The sequence below is a fragment of the Scomber japonicus genome, chromosome 14 (assembly GCF_027409825.1).
Source record: "Scomber japonicus isolate fScoJap1 chromosome 14, fScoJap1.pri, whole genome shotgun sequence".
Taxonomy (NCBI): Eukaryota; Metazoa; Chordata; class Actinopteri; order Scombriformes; family Scombridae; genus Scomber; species Scomber japonicus.
The window spans coordinates 13489077-13503642 of record NC_070591.1 but is presented as its reverse complement, the minus strand read 5'-3'; the positions used below and the strand labels follow the sequence as shown (position 1 = coordinate 13503642).

At 42.2% G+C, this 14566-nt stretch overlaps 1 protein-coding gene across 1 annotated transcript; it reads right to left on the bottom strand.

The window, feature by feature from the left end:
• Nucleotides 1–705: 705 nt before the first annotated feature.
• ndnfl (neuron-derived neurotrophic factor, like) lies at nucleotides 706–6311 on the bottom strand. The gene is made up of 3 exons (XM_053332598.1): nucleotides 6133–6311; nucleotides 3896–4020; nucleotides 706–2156 (listed from the first exon to the last, which is right to left on the bottom strand). The coding sequence occupies exons 1-3, from the start codon at nucleotides 6309–6311 to the stop codon at nucleotides 706–708; spliced, it is 1755 nt and encodes a 584-aa protein (XP_053188573.1).
• Between the last annotated feature and the right edge of the window lie 8255 nt (nucleotides 6312–14566).

Genomic DNA, 14566 nt, shown 5'->3' with positions numbered 1-14566 from the left:
CAGCTGACATACATGTATTACTCAGTCAAGAACGTACAGATACCCTAGTATTTATTGGTGCATTTGAAGCAGCACAAGAATACATCAAAGACAATGAGGCAAGTCACTAAGTATTGTTCACTGCTTCATGCGAAAGCAGAACACAAAGATACACACAGACTTTGAACTAAGCATCTGTAGATTGCACCCATCTGTGTTTATAAGCCTGTACAATATGCAGCACTGTATATACACTGCAAATCTCCCTGTCTTAGATGTTATCCAATTATTGCCCCATCTGTTTCTGTTGCATATTTGGCACAGTCTCTGTTGTTGTTTTTTTTTATTGACTTTCTGTCATCACAAACTTCATCTGTCCTTTGTACTCAGACACAGAATAAGCACTTGGACAACTGGCACATCATTATCATGATCAACAATGAAAAACAAAATGACAAAAGCACGAGAGTTGTATTGTAAATGTTATGAACTTTTGCTGGTGTGCAGATCCTTCTCATATGATTTCCATCCACTTGCATCAAGTGCAAGTGGAGTTTGAATATAACCATTAATCTTCCAGGGGGAATACGTCCTTGTTATGGTAACAGTCTCTCCACAACAGTCAAATGGCTTTGTTCTCATGGTCAGTCATTACAGCATGTCCATGGCCGATGCATTTTCCCCTGAGCAGGGGCAGTCTTAAAACCTCCTGTAGGGGGCAGCAGCTCAGCATTCCTTTCTGGTCTTCACCATCTTGCTGGCATACTTGATAGGGATCCCCCAGCGTCTCATTAGATAGACATCAAACACATAGGCCATCCCTGGCTCCAGGCCCCCGATCACAGCTGTAGTGACGGCCCGCCGAGGATTCAGCTCCTGGAAATACTTGCAGAGAACTCTCTCGGTGTCAGAACGGGACTCTGGCCCCAGACAGGGTGCAGTTAGAGCTGATACTCCCCCAGCATCTGCTTCACTTTTTCCTAGCTTTCGGCGGTACACACAGTACAAGCTCCTTTCCTCTGTGCCCATCCATGCCAGGGTGACACTGTTGCATCCACGCAACCGGTTGAAGGATTTTATCTGCAAGGTGGGTGGCAATGACGGGACACCTCTGCGGTGGTAGGCTGAAGATGTCTGAATTTTGACTGAAGCCATCAGACCTCCTGGTAAAGCTGGATGTGCAACAGGAGAGCTCTTCCCTGGGATGGTTCCTTCTCTCTCCAAGTGGATTAAATAAGAAGGACTTCCCTGGAGCCAGATCTGCACTAAATCTCCTCCCACAGCCTGGGATGTCAAAACTTGACCTTTACTGGACACTGTGACCTTGATTTTTTCATCTCCACCGCAGCTCTGCAGTGTGAGGAGACCACTCTGCTGCCAGCCTCGCGGATTGAAATTGAAGAACTGCTCTGAATTGGACGCTTTGTCGTGGAAGGTAACCCACCTTAGCTCCCCCTCTCTGAGTGTGGTGATCGCTGGTCGAGCCTCCTCGTGCGTACTAGCAACAGCCCCTTTGTAGGCCATGCTGGTCCCATTTAGCCTGTCAATCACAAAGACATCAAAATAATACTGGGTGTCAGGAAGGAGCTCAGAGACAGTGCAAACACTCTCTGTCCCCTGACACACACACTGGAGATCAGCATACTCATCGCTGAGGGAAGTAGATGGACTTTGGGTCTCAGGAAAAGTGTCCCACTGCTGCCACCACCATTCTTTCAAAATTGGCCACACTGTGACTCTCCTCGTCCTCTCCTTCTGTTCTTGGTTCTGAGCTTTCTCCTTCCTCATGCTCTCTCTGGCAGCACAGAGGCTATTGTAATTTTGCTGAGAGTTGACAAGGACACAATAATCATAATTTTTCTGTGTGTGTGGGAGGCTGGTTAGCGAAGCACTGGGTGCCCAGCTGAGGGTGACACTTGTCATTCCTACACCTAGTGTGTGCACTCGAGGGTCAGCTGGGACGAGAGGGAAGGCACCTGAGGTCCCCAGGCCTTCATGGAGGTACATGGTAACTCTGGTGTTCTGCTGTTTGGATCGCACCCTCAGGATGTAGATGGAGGCATGGGGATTGGAAGGACCCCTGTATGTGTCCACTACATTGCCGGTAAAGCTGTGTATTTTCACCTCAGTCCCAGGACCTTTCCACCACACCTCAGGTGTGCTCTTTTTGGAACTCCCTGTGAGTAAAGAAAAGAGGTTAGAACATATTTTTCTCTATATAAACGATAAATGATCACAATAACAAACTATCTATCTATAGATATCTATAGATAACTATCACAATAGCAAATTATCTTACATGAGGCTCTAAATTGTTGTCCTTAAAGGAATAGTTCAACATATTGGAGGAACTACTTATCCATTATCTTGCTGAGGGTTAGATGAGAAGGTCAGTACCAACAAGGACCAAACAAACAAGGAATAAAGCATTTGATAGAATGTGTTAATTAGTTAGTGAAAGAGTGCTTGGAGGTGTAATTTTGAGCTTTTGAGAGAGTAAGCTTAGCTGTTTTCTCCTGTTTCTATTCTTTGTGCTAAGCTAAGCTAATTGCCGCCCAGCTCCATCTTTATACTTATAATACTTATAATTAAATAATTAAATATAAGTATTCCTTTAACTGATTCTACAGAAGGTATCTTCATAGGAAAATGCAGTCTACATAATCCCTGGAAAGGGTGTGGCTCAAATACCACAACGATATATTCTTATACCTTTACTTGTTGTGTTGTTTCAGCACAATGTTGATAGAATTAGCAAAATCTGACTACTCTCTTACTAGTTAGAAAATTATTATACTACTTTATGTGGATATAGTCATACTGTACTTGAGCACAGCATACTGTTGTTGGACACATAATTGCAAATAATTGTATAATGTGCATACACAAACAACAAATTGCTGAGCATACAGAACCTGGTGCATATGCAGAGAATCCCGATCTCCAAATAAATAAACAAATAAATATAGAAAATGTCAACTGCCACTTCAAAAATGATTGTCAGTACTTCCATTCATACCTAAAGTGTTTTTGTTTTGAAGTACACACTCTTCACTTGAATGACGAAACTGCCAAATAAAATAAAAAAAACCCGTCATCACTTATATTCGCTGTTCATCTCTCCTTGAAATGAGAAATCACTCCTCAAATGAGACCAAATGTTACAGAATCAAAGTGAATAATTCAGGCTGGCGATGGGGACCCATGAGCTTAGGATCTGAATGATTCATGTGTCATTTTATAACACCATAATGTTATTTTACCATGTAGAGAAGTGTGTTTAGTTAACCTGGAAAAGTCCTCATGGAGAGCTCTGAGGCATATTCATAAATCATTGTCTCCTTAGTTTGAGAATTTGATTCTGTTTGATTACTTGGAGCATATATTGCCCTGACTTCAGTTTTTTGCTATCTTGTAAATGTGCTACATATCATGTGTTAATCTTCTGACTTTATTTGATTCACTAGGCCAAAAAAAATGTAGAATATCAACATATTTTTGTGCTATTTCTGAATTAATATTTGATCTTTTATGTTGACTTGATGTGTGTATGTGTGTGTGTTCCATGGCACGACAATCTATAATGTACCAACCAGAGACGATCCCAGTCCTGTGTCAGTTCATGCATTAGTGGCCAGTAGGATTCAGTTTAGGAAGAGTTAATAGTAGAAATATTTTCATCATCCTCACTATGACGTACTTCAGTTTCAATAAAGCTGTTCCAAAAAGTTAAGAAAACTGTCTTCTGCAAGTACAAAGTTAAATAAGATTAAGGGTATTTTGCTCCCCTAAATCCCTGCCTGTGATGGTGATGATAATATCAAATAGATTATCTTTGCTTTCCCAGATGTTGTGATGATCTTCAGGGTAAAGTGAATGTCTAAAGTTGCAGATTGTGGGCTTACTGTCCACTCACACTGCAGGCTCTTTAGCGGTTTATCCTTCATGGTACGGGCAGCCAAGCTCCACTCGATGGGGAGGTCACATGGGCTGACAGTCACGGACATCGCAGGAGCCTTCTTCTTCAGTGTGAAGTATAGCCTGTGGAGGAGCACCAAAGATAACGGGAAGAAGTTGTTTGATTCCTCACAGGGAATGTCAAAAAGATAACATCCTGTTTCCATTCAGCGGCACATTGATGGATGAGGAGACAAGATATCTTTCATTGCATACCGTGCAACATTCTTTCATTTTATGGTTGATTTTGAAGATACTGTAGACTGGTTCTAATTTTCTTTCCTGAAGCTTTAACATTTCAACTTGGCAGCTGTTTCAAACATTTGCCAATCGCTGTGTTTCCATTTGCCTACATGCTGATCAGACGTTTGATATCAGATCAGGAGAGGTGACCTGGGAATTAGATGATAAGGCTGCATTGACAGTTTCAGATGGATATCTGTCTGTTTGCTGTAACTACCTGGGATCGTGCTCAGCATAGAAACAGTTATGTCCCTTATTGTCATCAGATGTTTTGAGGACATTATTAGTGCATGTTGGAATATGGATTTGCATATTAGATGGAGTTTCAGGGCCAGTTAAAGGACATCTGATATTCACACAACCATTTTGCATATTAGACAGAGTTTCAGAAGAAGTTAAAGGGCATCTGATATTCACGCAGCCACTTTAAGTCAGTCTTAAGTTCTTCAGTTCCACAAAGGTCTCTTTATGATGCAACCTTTTCTGTGAGATGTAATTTCGTCACAGCCAATTAAGTAACTTCATGGTTGTTTGTTAATAAATATTTGTTCTCCTCCCTTACACACAGCATCATTCTTGATGTTGTGCAGATGGCGGTTGTTTCTAAACAGATGTGCGACACTGTCATTCTCAAGGGCGGTATGCTACTTATTTAATAGAGTGATTAATTTACGAATCAGTGTTTTTTTTCTCCATTATTTGCTGCGCGTTTCTGCATGACTGCACCGGTGGACAGACTGCAGCACACAGGGAGACACATTTTGCAATTTTCAGCTCCCAGCTACAGAAAGCAGGCACTGGCTCTGTTCTGTAAGGTTCAGGCCAAATGGGCTCCACTTCCTGTTGCTCGCTCTACAGTGGTGTTGGAATCAACCACTGTCTCTAAAAAGATGGTCTGGGGGATGTCTGGTGACTTGTTGTTATTGAAGTGGATACAAGGACAGATCTGCTGACGAACAGGCATCAAGATTTGAATATGGTATACAATGAACTGCAAATGAGCACAAATCTTGACTGTCAAGAAGTAATTTAGTCTGGTGCTGAGTTTTAAAAATGTAATCACTTTTACACAAGATGAAACTATCTGCCACTTGAGGTGAGAATTCAACTGGTTTCAAAAGCAAAAAAGATTTTCAAGAATATTTAGTTGGCACAATCCAATTATTTATTTTATTTATTTATTTGTTAATACCGACATTTGAAATTTAATTGCAAGATTGAATTTCATAAAATGTAAACTTAACTTAAACTAAATAATTGTTAAACTACTGAACAACAAAGTCAAACATATGCTGGCTTCACTTTCTGTTTATGTGACTGTTCATTAAATGTCTTTGGATTTCAGCTCGTTAGTTGGACAAAACAAGCAATTTGAAAATCCTTGGTCTCTCGTAAATTTTGATTGCGGTATTATTTACTATGTTATGTCTATTTTCTGTCTTTTTATAGACAAAAGTGGTTGTTGCCTATCATATTCCCACAGCCCTATCAAATGAGCTCAAGTACCCTGTCATCAACACCATCCATCATGTTCCCAATGCGTTGGTTTGAATGGAGTTTAATCTGGATGTTATTTAACACTGTTGATTATTGTTGTGATTTTGTTCTCATATAAAATATAGTCTCATTGTCCATGTTCAGGTACGATCTTATTCTCATCTTGTTTTCAGTATGTTTGGTTAGACATTTACACTACTAACAGCTGTAGTGGCAGATGTCTCCTAAACACACACATTTGGATATACAGTATATATTGTATATACTGGAGTAGAGTAACTAATGTAAAAGACCAAAAATATAATAAACAGATTAATGAATAAAGAAAATGCAAATAATATAATAAAGTAAAATGTTTATTTAGTTAAATATTTGTGGCTCCAACAGCAACCAACAACAAGACTATATGAAAGCGTATTGCTTCATATCTTTTCCTCATCCCATCTGTTCCCCTACCTGCGAGTTCGTCCTTTGGGGAGAGTTACAGAGGTGATCTTCCCCTCTGGTAACCATGTAGTAGGGCGAAGTGGCACCTCATTCTCAGGCGCCAAGGCTGAGTGAGCCTGGGGCCATGAAGTGCTCCAAAGCAGTGCCAAAGCTGCACTGAGACACCAGGACAGGGACACGAGTGCCATCGCTCCTTCTTGCTCGCTGTCTCTTTCACTCTTTCACTTTCCTCAGTCACCACGTCTTGGATATCTCCCAGGCTCTGCAAATGCACAGAGGAAAGGTCAAGAACATCAATCTGATCTCATCAGTCACACACACTCACACACAGTGACACACTCAAACACACTTTTCACACTGTTAAATTTCTACTGTACCATTCACAGAGACACTAAAGAGCTGTAGCGGCTGATGATTCATTGATATAAAGAAACATCTTATCCTATTCAGACAGAATTATTCATGTAGGGGAAAAGAAATGGCCATGGTATACTACTCTGGGATATGCGTGTGTAGCACAGCTTGACACTCAGTGTAAAAAAAATCACTCATCTCACTGCTTTTCAAAGTGTGAAGTGGGTTGCTAATATCACTCTGAAGTCGATGCCTTTACATCTACATTTCTATTTTTAGTTAGTTGGGGAGTTCAAATGGGCCTGTTCTCCAAATATCTTTCATCATGGGTATTAGCAGCCATTTTATCAGGAGACGGTGACGCCATGCTGATGTGGAGATAGGTGCAGAAACAGCACCTGGAGGTGTTCCGATACAGTCAAATCCAATCAGCAAACAATAAAGCAATGCCTAACAATAGCTTAGGAATTGAATCAGGTTTTTCTGTATCTCTCTCTGTCTGTCTTTATGTCTTTACTTTTATTTCTTTCAAACTCTATTAGTGTTTTACTGTCTTTTTTATGTATGTACAGGTGTGTGATTGTGTGTGTGGCTATGATTTAGTGTTGGTGGATAGGATGATTACAGTTCTCAGTGTTCTTTTTCTCCCCAGAGAAAACGCATTTGTTCAAAGTCAAACAGTCTTCACAAACACGCTCCCGCCTTCCTCTAACAAGGTGTATTATGTCAGTGCTGTGCCCTATAGATCAGATGACAATCACAGTGGAACCACGGAGGCGGCTACAGAAGGTACATCTGAGTCTTTTGGGCCCCAGGACGCTCAGAGATCCAAACTCACAAACCGTCGCACAGCTACAAAGTAGTGCAGAGGCGCCTGCTCATTATCCTTGCACAGAAAGAAAGGGAGTGAACGACCCATAAAGCTTTAACTGTGAGACATGCAGTGCGAGAGAGGCAGATTGAAATGGGAGGGAGGGAGGAGAGGAAGGGGAGGCTGAGGAAGGGAGGGCTGTGGAAATGGAGAGCAAAAGAGGAGGATGTTGGATCTTGGAGTAATTACAGAGAAGGAGACGGAGAGGGGAAAAGAGGAGAAAGTGTAACTGAAGAAGAGAGGGTTGAAATCAGAGAGAAAAAAAACACATTATTGCCATGCAACAAGGTTGCAATGAATTTTTTTCTGTGTTTTTGCCAGACAGTTGATTGGTGTTTACTTTAGCTCCCATGTCGAATGGGTTCTAATGTGTCACATATTACCAGACGGCTGCACAACCTCACAGCCCCTCTCACACTCCCCCTCATTCAATCTTGATAAAGATGAAGACACAAAAAAGCTTGGCGGACTTGTTTCTTCAAAACGCACTCGCTGATAAAATATGCATACGGCTCCTCAGCAAATTATGGCCAATTGAATTTTCATAAGGCAAAAAAGGCTGGGTCTTACAGAGAGAGGGAGCTTAGTGAACTTAACTACCGCCCTCTATAAATAAATACACACTCCCCTTTAAACACAGGAGCTCATGACTTTGATGGTCCCGCTCACTCTGTGCTCAGCTGTTTTTTTTTCTTTTAGATGAGTTTCCTCTTTCCATTATGTTTATCCCAAACTGTCAACTGACTGGATTTACTCTGGATACTGTTTGGGTTTTAATTAAAGATACTCCAACCCTGCTCTGTTTCTCTTTATTTCTCCCTTTGCCCTTCTTTTTCTGCTTGCTTTTCATTCACTTTATCTGTTTCCTCTTATTTAGAAGTTGGTGCAGGCTCAGTTTCAGAGGGACAGGTTGAGTGCTGTGCGCTATCTGTCTGCACATTGTATTAGCTATCTTCTATCTCTCTGTGCTCTGGCAGGACCATCTGCCTTCTGTTATCTGTGGGCAGGGACAGATTAAATGGCATGGGGTGGTCCCTGCAGGACCCGTTGTCCCCCCTAACTACTACAGGCAGAGAACTGGCCTGTGGCTCATGGTGGGGGTTGATGAAATGATGGCGGGGTAACATGCACTGACCATGGAACTTGATAGGATTTTACGGCTGATTTTCCACCTCGCTGCATATACGTTTGTATGTATCAGCCGTTCTCCTGTCTTCCTTACTTTCATTGTCCCTTTGTGCCTGACCCTCTTTTTCTTCTTGTCTCATATTTTCTTCCATGCATTCACACACACTTTCGCACAGTAATATGCCCTTTCTTGATATACACTTTATGCCAGCTCTTTTTCTGTGATCACTGTCCCACTCCACCGTCATACTTTTCTTTACAAGTGACAAGAGAATTTTTTGTAGTCAGGGAGAAAAGACAGGCGCAGTGAGCCATCAAATGCACAGACGACTGATGAGCGCAGCCTTCAAACACGCAAAAACGTGATGCTGTTAAGATGAAAACAATCCTGCAACAAATGAAAAGTGCTCTGCGTCTGTCTCAGAGAAAAAAAACCCCAGAGACCATATTCACACTCACACACACAGACAGGAAAAAGAACTGATCCAAAGAAACAAGTTGCTGACTTACACATCCAGTTGAAATTTGAGAGTCTGACGACACACACACACACACACACACACACACACACACACACACAAACACACACACACACACACACACACACACACACACACACACACACACAAACACAAACACAAACACACACATGCACACATGCTCTACAAGGACAACAACATGCATGCATGCATCCTCCTTACCTTCTCTCAGTGCAAGCTCTCCCTCTCCGGCGCAGGGAGTGAGGGATGGGATCAAATGAGAGAGGGAGCGAGGATGGAGGAGGAGGAGAGGGGGATGAGAGCCGGTCGTAAGGAGAGGAGGAGCGACAGCAGGTTGTTGTCGGGTGTTCCACTGACTCTGTCTCCCATGGGCTGCTGCTCACTCCCTACTTCAGGAGGTGTCTCTTCAGGGCTCAGGTGTCCCTTCAGGGCTGTCCCAGCTCCTGTGTGTGCCTTGGTGTGGTGCAAGGCTCCCCAGGCACTCTCCTTACTCTTTCTCTGTGTCTCCTAGTCCTGCACACGTGGAAGCTCGTCCTGCTAAACCCTCTGTGAATGTCATCCGGTCAGTGAAGCCTGTATCCCTATCTTCTCATTTTCCCTCTGTCACTCTTTTCCCCCCTCTCTCCTGTTCTTTTCACTTGTACCCTGTGTTTACCTCCTCTGGTGGTGAACAAAGCTCACTTGCAATTCAAATGGGCTCATGTGTGATTGTGTGTTTGTGTATCTGTATGTGCAATCTGAGAGTGAGGGAGCGAGTGGGTGAGTATGAGGGGGCTGACGGTGAGGTCGCTGAATGGGGGTGGTGATGAGAAAAGAGAGAGAGAGAGAGAGAGAGAGTGTGTGTGTGTATGTGTTGTCAAGAGCAGCGTTAAGGGAAGGGGAGGTGATGTAAAAGTTAAATACATTAACCATTCCCTGGTCTGATAACATCTGTGTTAGGAGAGGGTTGCAGACAGCATGCTGGAGGTTACACTGTCTTTGTGCCCTTATCGCTTGTTCAATCAGGTGCTCAGACTGCCTCTAAATGAACATGTTTAAATGCAAGAACAGCCCATCAAACACTTCATGGATTTATGCAAATATCTTGTGTGCTTGTTGGCTTTAAAACAAATTAAAACTGCACTATGTTGAGTCAAAACAAGAAAGATTTCATTCGTCTTGTAGCAGTACTGAGGAAGATTGTATTTTTCTTTTGTTTGATATTTTTCCCATTATGCATTAAGAGAAAATTGTATTTATTTTTATGAAGTTATAACATTCAAATAAAGTATACATGTATGTGATCAACTTTTTATATATTACACCGCTCAGTGCCACTCACATACAGTGCCAGGTAAATATGTATAAATATATATAAATATTTTTTTAAATAATTATATAAATATGTCATTTTATCTTTCAAATGTGGATAACAGATCACTGTTGGATTTCACTGGATTTTCAGGTGCCTATTGGACTAAAATTCAGAAAATATGAATGTAGAATGTAGTGCTGAACTTAAAGTTCAGAAAAAACAAATTACATAATATATATCATAAAATACATGAATAAATAAATGCAGCTCTCAATTACTGGACATCTGAGACTGCTGTAAAAGTGCATCCACATGCATTTGACATATACTTGCATATGATACACATAATTTGACAATAAATTAGATCACATTGTATTCTTTTAATTAATGTATACAAGGTTAATTTTATGCAAATTAACAATAAATCTCTCTCTGTATACTTTTCTCATAAAAGCTTTTGTATGCTTGATTTCAGTCTTGGACACGAAGATAGAGAGAGCTGTTGCATCCAGACTTGTATTTACTGCGTAGGTCTTGATCCTCAGTGGATCCTCCCTGTCTGTGGAGTTGAAATCCAAAACTTCAACCCTGCATGTTACAGTGCATCAGGGCACAATGTAATGATCTAGAAATCTACCAGACAGAGAGTTAAAAAGTCTGTATACAGGACAGCCATATTGCACGCTTTATGCCCTCCACCTATAGGTCAAGTGTAGGTCCCAGGGGACTGTGGAGGCATTCATACGAGTGCCTCCCAAACCCCACCCAGCCCTCACATCTCCACACAATAGTGGGCCTCATATACTGTGCTCTCTCTCCTGAGCTCTTTAATCAATATCATCAGACAAACAGAAAGAGGCCTGCCACATTATGTGCTAACCCCCCTTTTCCATCCTGTGATGGGGCCTTTTCTCACTAATTCACCAGGTACTTCAGTGTAGGGCTATTGAGGTCACTCTGAATGGGACCCACTCCACCCAGAGGGAATATTGTCTGACCGCAGGCTAAAATCTGAGAGACCCCCTCTCTGTCTTCCTCTCTGTCTCTGTCTGCCTGTCTCTGCCTGCATCACTTCAAAGAAGAATAAAAAATGTGGCACATGAGCGCTATTAATAAATGTATCACTTCTGTGGCTACAACTGGTCTTCTTTTTAAGTGAGGACCCTTTGCTGCGGGTGGACTCTCTTTCAAAGCCACCAGTCCTCTTCTCAGTATCCCTCTCCATTCGCTGGCCCACTTTACAGTCCCTAAGAAGTTCTGAAAGTCGGCAATCTGGCAGAGCACGATACGGCGGCTGCTTTTGAAGATTGGATGGTGATTAACCTTAGACAGATTACTGCACACATACGGCTTTGTGTATGAGCTGTGTTCTAGCAACTTTAATGCAGTTTTTTAGGAGAATGCGATAGGAGAATCAGTGCATTTTGCACAGTGCGTTTTATTAACACCTTGGACCTGAAATTCATGCACATTCTTGGGTGATATACACTCACAAGCTCTCTCACACATCGTCTCTCTCTTTCACTGCCATCATGACTGGCCTGAATATTTCTTTTGATCCCACAGCTCCCACCCCCCTTCTTGTGTTGCTATTTAATAATTTATCGACATACAGTCACCGGACAAACTCCATCCGCAGAGAAAGCGACAGAAAGGGAGAGTAAAAATTTCATTTGGCATAATTGCATGAAAAGAAACTGCAAAACTGGCCTTTTCATCTATTATTGATGTGTGCTTACAAGTAATGCATAATGCAAGTGGGCCGTCTTATGACAACCATGGTATTAAATATCATGTTCTGGGGGTCGGGGGTCTCAGGCTGCATGCTATCAGTGCCACAGTTAGTTGGCCTTTGTACTAAGTAATAGTCTACATGGGATGAGCTTTAGGGGTAAACAGAGAAAGAGAGATTGACAGAGAGAGAATTAGCAAATGATATAGGGGGACATGAGGGAGGGAGGGAGGGTGTGCTAGCTGACAACGGGTTAACAGGAATCTTTATTTTTAACAACATGTCATCACCAGCCGCCCATCTGCTCCTGTGCTGTCAGAGTCCCTTGAGAGAGAGAGAGAGAGGGAGAGAGAGAGAGAGAGAGAGTGTGTGTGTGTGTGTGTGTGTGTGAGAGAGAGAGAGAGAGAGAGAGAGAGAGAGAGAGAGAGAGAGAGAGAGAGAGAGAGAGAGAGAGAGAGAGAGAGAAATAGAGAGATGCAAGCAAATCTATCACAGATCAGATCACTGATCAGCACCCAAAGGAGAAGGGAGGGAGGACAAGGTTAGAGAGGTGGGTGGCACAAAGATATAGCATCTCTCTATTGTTATATTCAAATGGGTGCGACAGGAGATGTGTGAGGACAGTTAGGATGGAGGTGAACAGTGTGTGTGTATGTGTGTGACATGGAGGTAAAGTAGGATTAGGTGGTTCAATCTATAACTGCCCTTTCTACGTTTGGAAGGGGGGATGGAAGGGGTGGAGATGGTGGTCCAGAGGTAATGAGAAGGAATCTATTAGGAGAGAGGTGGGGGGTATGAAGACATACAAAGAAAGAGCAGTGGTAAGAAGGAGGAGGAGGAGGAGGTGGGTAGGCCTTGCTAGACCTCCAGGGGTGGCCCCAACAACTCTTTTTATTATTATTTTTTCCAGATAAAGAGACCAGTCCCTGGGGAAGAAGGGAGCGATTGTGGAGATGTTTGTTTATGGAGGTAGTGGGGGAGTGGACTTTGTATTCAGAACGTTTTTCTTTTACACAGCGGAGAAATGGGACCAATAGCTAACCGTTCCACAGGTCACTCATCATTAGCTAATACAGTTTCATGTCAGTTCAGTAGTTTATTTTCCTTGCTTTTGCTTCCTTCAAGCTTGTTTTTCCTTCCCTCATTGCCAGTGTAGTCTTGTTTTTCACTGAGAATGCCAAGATGAACTGCAGCCCTCCAGTGGTCCACTTTATCAAAAGTTTTCAGTGAAAATTTGATGGAAAAAAAACAAGTTGTTTTGATATTTACGATGATGCACTTTCTATTTGCACGACATGTAGAGCAAGCGGTCTTCAATCCTTGTTTGCTTTGCATGTACAGCGAATTTGCATCTCATATTGAATACTGAAATATCTCTCCTTTTCTTGATCTTCTATCCAATGTCTTTTTGCCCCCCCCCACCCCCATCCTTCAGGCATGGTTAATTTGAAGTCTAATTAGTCCAGAGAAACCAGTCATACCAAAGAACCCACCCCAGGCCACACACATCCTCCTATTGATCTTGGCGCACCAAAACAAGCACAACCAAACACAAATTCATGCACAAAACAGAGGCAAACAAACCAGATGCAACAAGAGTTTTTTAGAGCAGCGTGTATTGTGGGGGTACATACAGACAAAAAGTCAGCAAGCTTGCATTACGCAAGTTTTCTGACCTTGACAGAGGTCAAGTGTTTCAGATATTCCGCATCATGCTGCGAGATGCTATTTGCAGAGCGGGCTGTAAAAGAAATGGTTTGCAGCATCGAAACCTTTTTTCCTGCATTTCCTTTCTCCTTACTTCCTCCCGCTTTCTCAGCCAACCCTTCCCCCCCTCACTCTTCGTTCTCAGTCTTTCCCTCATTTCTGATCCATTTTTTATGCATTACTCCATTACTCTCAACTCCCATTTACAGTGCATTACCTCCTCCCATCTTTCACAAACACACTTTGTACTTCTTTCTCCTCCCTTCAGTCACTTTGCCTCCCTCTTCACTCTCCACCAGTACATTATGACACTTTCCTCTAATTTTCCCCTTCACCCTCTTTTATTATCTCTTTGTCTCTTCTCCAGTCACGTCATCTCACACTGAGCATCCCTTTTCTCCTGATCTTTATTTCCCATCTAGTTTATCATTCTCTGTACATTAAGCTGTCTGACTATGCCACTTTCATTCTCCTTTTAACTGGTTATTCATTTTGTATTTAACATTTTACCAATTGTCTCTGCTCTTTTACAATACAACTGTACAAATGTCAGCGACTGTAATTAACAATACTGGCGGGCAGCTCCTCCAGACATTTATTTTTGCCACACATGAACGCACAGATAAACAGCACACACATGAACGCACAGACAAACAGCAGACTTTCAGATTTGATGATGTGATAAATCATCAATATATTACCAGCTGCAATACTGAGTAAAACAGATGCGTAAGCAGTGTGTAGAGATGCCCTCCTGTGAATAACTGTGATGGTGGTGGTGTAGGTGGTGTTAGATTGTCTTCAGAGACTTCTCCACAATACAAACGAGAAGCAGGAGTTAATAATCATTTTTCATC